Source organism: Lethenteron reissneri, chromosome 2 (assembly GCF_015708825.2).
Source record: "Lethenteron reissneri isolate LAM-NWPU_2019-01 chromosome 2, ASM1570882v1, whole genome shotgun sequence".
Lineage (NCBI taxonomy): Eukaryota > Metazoa > Chordata > Hyperoartia > Petromyzontiformes > Petromyzontidae > Lethenteron > Lethenteron reissneri.
In genome coordinates, this window is record NC_083780.1 from 13,956,046 (window position 1) to 13,961,929 (window position 5,884).

General features: G+C 46.2%; 1 protein-coding gene across 1 annotated transcript in view; it reads right to left on the reverse strand.

The window, feature by feature from the left end:
- Positions 1-3,987: 3,987 nt before the first annotated feature.
- Positions 3,988-5,884, reverse strand: part of LOC133341892 (retinal guanylyl cyclase 1-like) — a 25,521-nt gene continuing 23,624 nt past the window's right edge. The window contains exon 16 of the mRNA XM_061550707.1: positions 3,988-3,991. Coding sequence (XP_061406691.1) covers positions 3,988-3,991 — 4 coding nt within the window. The remainder of the gene's footprint in view (positions 3,992-5,884) is intronic.

The following is a 5,884-nucleotide window of genomic DNA, read 5'->3' on the forward strand; positions in this document are numbered from 1 at the left end:
CTTTTCCACACGCCATTCTTTTCACAGGTGATGTTACAATGCTCCCCGAAGGAATATTGTTTTGCCTAATAATAGCACGACTATTGGAATATAGATTTTGATTGCCATTATTGCGTATACAATGGCGATGAAAAGAATACATCGGAAATGTGATTTTCTCAGTAACGAGGCTTCGCACCCAATGTTGGTGGACACCCCATGAGATCTCGGCTTGGCTGAGCCTCCGTAAATGGAGTGAATGCAGGCGCGTGTGTGTTTCGGGTTGTGCTTGTCTTGAGAACGACTGTAATTGATGCCTTTCCGTGACCAATCTATCCGCTCGGCGTTCTTGCATTTTGAACGCTGCATGCACAAAGATTCTGCCGTTTTATATTTGAGGCGTTTTCTTTTTCATCTTGGGAGTTTTTTTTTCTGACCAGAACGATCGATGTTTTATTTTATTTGCGCACGTGTTTGCGTCGTACGGGACCAGACGTCCGGGTTGCGTTTCCCCGTCTGACCGCGTGTTTCAGTTCCCACGTGAAGGGTTGGTGTTATAACTGCGTGGGTCCATCCTCTTTCACCCACTCCCCTCTCTGCCCCCCCCCTCCCTTCCTAATCCACCTCTCATTTATTATCCCCCCACTTTTGCTTGGGGTTTCAAGAGAGGCTATTTTTTAAGTAGAATATATGATGTTAACCTAGTTTAGTCCCACCAGTTTGACCTAAACAGGTTTTGACAAACCAGGTAAAAAAAAATTCTCAATGATAATTACAGTAGATTCTCGATTATCTGCGTGCAGATTATCCGATTTGCGGATTAACCTCGCGCCTGAGATTTTGACAACAATTAATAACCGAACGAATATGTGCTTCGGTTCATCCGAAAACCACGTCATTACCTCTACAGTACAGTAGTTGCGTATCTTTACAACCGTGCATGGAGTTTAATTGATTTTGATTGTCGTAGTTCTGCTATCCACTTAGTGGGTGGAGTCTTCTGCGCAGGAGCAATAAACTATCACTCAACACGCGCGTCGATCGGTCGATCGTTGGTTGTTGCCATAGAGATCCGCGAGCATTGTATAATTTTTGATTATCCGAAATTTTTAATTAACCGCGGCCGTCATCCCCATCATTCGCGCGGATAATCGAGAGGCTACTGTGTATCCCTCCCCAAAGAGGCAGTGGTGTTTTAAACGTTTTGAGTAAAGTGGTAGTGTTAACCCATTGATCGCATGAACCCACGTGAAAAAGAGCTGGTGTGTAGGCCTGTGGACGATTCACTGTCAACTTTCACAATTCGATTCAGCAATTTGTTGTCCAGTTCTGCCTCTATACTGTGTCTCTTCTGTCTCCTCTATGCTGTCTTCTGTATTGTCCGTCTCATCTGTATGTAGGTCCCTTGTTTTTAGCTTTCATCTGCCTCATGCCATTATCCTGAAAGTATAATTTGCATACAACTTGCGTATACGTTGCATACATCATCAGTAATTGATTGGAATACATGGTTCAGTGTATGTATTGTGTCTCGTGAGAGTCGATGTTGATTGATGAATTATGCATCTGATAACGTGAGGCCACGCGTCCGTGACAAAAGGGATCTGGTGGGTAAGAGGCCGTTTTTGCACCTAACTCTGTGGAGTCAGACATTCGATGTTTTGATGACGGAGGTCACCATGCGTTGATATTTACTTCTCTATTGCCAATTATTGCCATCCATCCACCACGCTGCGCGATTTTGCGTTTACATGCGAATTGTTACATGCATTGTATTTTTTAGGCTGTTCCAGTTTTTAATATCCAAGGGGACCCACTGGCTGCCACCACAGTTGGCGATGCGGGCCATGGAAACAGTAACCCCTGCCCCCTGCGTATCGTGTGTTGAGACACGCCGCTGTCCTGCGATGTGCTGTTACCATCGATCACAATCGGGTTTGGGATCCAAGATGACGTTTGGTAATAGGGATGGAGGGGGGGCAGAATTATTAAATGGCAGCATCAGTGTTTCCTACTGCGTTGCCAAACGGACACGGGACTGAGGGAAAGCCCCTCCTCGCGCAGGTGTGAGATTGGGATATTCACTTGGACTCGCTTTGCCCCAACCATATCCCAAACTATATAACCTTAGACATAAAATTGGAGCTAATGTTAGCCCTTATGCGAACACTTCCAAATTCCATCGCTCGAGCCCTTTTGCTAATAGTAGTCCCAAACCAGAGGTCGGCAATCTGTGGCTCTAAGCACTGCTTCGTGACGTTATTCATTAAGAACTGTCTCGGATTCACATGCATTGGCAGCTCTTAAAATATTCAGGTTTTTTTTTACTGAAATCGAATCAAATGGCTCGTTATTTTGGTTGCCGACCCCTGCCCTTAACCATAACCCTAACATGCCAAACCATATCCCGAACTTTATTCAAAACCTTAACCCTCGCACCAACTCTTACGATTGGTGTGGTTGTGCACGCCTGTGAAACAGGGCTTTGGAGGCAAGGGTTGTGGATCACAGAGTTATGAAACTCCCAAACCCGCTGGGCTGCGAGGTGGCCAGGAGATGGCAGCACAGCAAGTGGGTTCATGAACCAATTTATGGGACCATTGAGTGTTATGTCCCTCTTATGTTTTGTGGGTTTTCTCTGGGCACTCAAATTTCTTCCACATCAAGCAAACCACTCCATAAAAAATGAATTGACCAAACTATGTAAAAACATAACTACGATGATTACAACTCGAACCCTACCCTTAATATGAACTCTTACTATCCCCTAACCGCCCTATCAGTAATATTTCCATTACCCAACACTAACAGTATAACCAGGGGTGTAATGATGCATTGAATCAGTCGTGAAATGGAATCGACGTCTATTCGTATAGGTCGTATGTAATGGGTGCAGCTTGTCCATGCACCCGCTACTTTCATCCTGCCCCATAAGTATGTTGAACTTCTTTCGCGCCGTACGTGGCCAACAGTGCTAATCGGAGGTGCCCCATCATCACGTTGCTGCCCCATAATCACGTTTCGCCAACTCGAGCTCGGGGGTGCGGATCTCGGCAGGCCGTAGGTAGGAACCGACCTGCGACTTCATTTCACACGGCCCTCGGCCCTCATCATGAGCCATTGTAAGCATCTTAGCTGTGCTAATCGGGTACTAGAGGCGAACATCTTTGACCTGCCGACACTTCTGTTTTTAACTATATCACGCTCAGCCTCTTGCAGTCACAGACGTGTCCGAGGTGTGTGTGTGCGTGCGTGTTAATGTGTGGTTGCCCACCAGAGGTATTGAAGGACCTCGCAAAGGAAAAGATTGCTCAACCCTGCTCTAAACCTGATGCGCCTACTCCCAATCTCGAGCCCCATCTCTAAACCTGGCCCTAAGCCCATATGTAGCCCCCCCGTGTTCTCTTGTGACTGCGTTCTGGGCACGTGTAAATGCACGCGCGTTCCACATGTACATACACACACGCGCGGCCCCGTGTCACCTTGAATGTGGCGTGTAGTTTAAACTGTACATATGGTTAAGTGACATTTGATGAGATGATATGATAATAAAATGCTTTGTTTTCAGATGACATGTCCTTGGATATTATTTGTTTAATCGTCGGTCGTTAATCTTGAGCCTCTTAATGATATCTCGACCGGAATGCGCCCTCTCTCGACAGATCTCAGAACCTGCGTAGTGCTTGGATGGGCGACTACCATGCGGAATAGGTTGTTGTGCAGGCTGTCGTGGGGCGACGTGATGGGCAACAGCGGGCGGTGCAATACGATGTTGTACTCTACTGACGTGCTCCCAACGGCTATGCTACCCGCATGGGAAAAGCTAAAGGCAGATGGCGATAAGACTTAAGATGTTGCCCTTGAAGGATGTGTCACCTTTGTAACACAGAGAGATTTCAATATCTTGGAAAAGCCACCCAGTAGTGGATAGAGAATGACTGATGATGAAAAAGCATAACACCTAAAGCCAGATGGTGGTGATGCTGAGAATGTGGTGGATATAATAGCTTAGCTGAGACGCGAGGGGAAATGTACCACGAGTTGATGTGGGCCAGTCACGTGTGGCTTCATATGGCTGCCGCTGTGACCATCCAGAGCGCTGGGATGTTTGAACGATTCCGCTGGAATATTTGAAATAATTCTTGACAGTCGGAGCGGTTTCAACTTTATGGGTCTCATCAGCAGTCAGACTCGTTCAACATTCTGATGGATAATTAATGAGATCTTATTGTCTCAAGCACTCCTTGTTAAATGAGACCCCATTCACCGCAAAATGCAACACTAATGTTTTTTTTAATATATAGCCTCATTCATGCCAATATCTTGCAATCACTGAGGAACCACCACACACAAGCGGGGAGGCAGTCGTCAGGCGATGAGTCGGTGCCAATAATTGCCCGAGCTTTGCAATCCTCTTAAGATTATTTTCAGCCAATAATGAGTGTTTATGCATGTCCGAGGAATCGGGAGCCACCGGATAAAAGCCCAAGTCTGCCATGGGACAACACTCCATTCCCATTCCATAGGGACAGATGGAGATCAGTCCTCACTGCTGTAGTGGCTTCTGGCGAAGCCAGGGTATGGCTCATCGACTTCGACTGCAAGGGAGTTTCACGACATCTGTGTGTGATCCACAACCTTGCTGCCTCGACAGCACTGGGTCACAAGCGCGCGATGACCAAGGGTTGGGGCCCCACTTGGCAGCCAGCATGATGTTTTAAGCAGTATATAGGGGTCGTCCATAAATGACGTCACGCGATTTTGGAGGATTTTTGACCCCCCCCCCTTCGTCACACGGCGTCACAAAAAGTCAGACCACCCCCTCTCAAATATGACGTCACAAAGCTCTGCCCCCCCCCCCTCCAAATAAACATGCTTCAAATCGCTTTAAACTCTTGTCATTGTAGTGCGTATTTCATGTGGCGCTGCACTCTGATGTTGTAGGAGAAAACATTTATAAAAAAATCTTTAAGTAAGTAGAACGTGTTTATATTTATTTGAAGTTGCGCATTTTCATGTGACGTCACATTTCTCACCCCCCCCCCCCCCATCGTCACACATAGTCACAAATGTCTGACCCCCCCCAGGTGCGTGACGTCATTTATGGACGGCCCCATATAAAAAAAGTATTTAAAACGGAGCGCCGCTATAGCGCTAAATGTTTCAGTTTCAGTTCATTTGGTATAACCCTGTGAGCCATTCGGCTCTTGAATCGGGTGCAACCGCAACAAGCAAAAACATGAACAAGAAAACATCTTAAAGAGACTATGTGACTATGTGCAAACAGAAAAATCCAGGAAAAAATTGCAAAGTCTTCCAGAAAAAGCAACAAAAAATTGTTCAAGACCGTGGGCGTAATGCTGTGAGTCGGCAAGAGGAGCCGAGATATGGACTGGGTGCCGCCGTGCGAGACAAATCACAATCTTGGAGCCAAACAGATTGTGATACAAACAACTCTTCCCATGGCAGTGACGCCACTGTCATGGTCTTAGTAAACAAAAGCACGATTCCGTTTGTCTCCATATACAGACAACACGTGACATACATCATACCCGTTTGTCCATCAGCCTCAGGTGTGTCGACCGTGAATAAGGACCAGTACCAGACACGTCGGATATCATATTTAGGGGCCGTCCATAAATGACGTCACGCACCTAGGGGGGGTGATCAGACATTTGTGACGATGTGTGACGAGGGGAGGGGGGGGTTTGAGAAATGTGACGTCACATAAATATAGACAACACGTTCTACTTAATTAAATATACGTTTTTATAAATGTTTTCTCCGACAACATCAGAGTGCAGCTCCACATTAAATACGCACTAAAATGACAATAGTTTAAAGCGATTTGAAGCATGTTTTATTTTTGGGGGGAGGGGCAGAGCTTTGTGACGTCATATTTGAG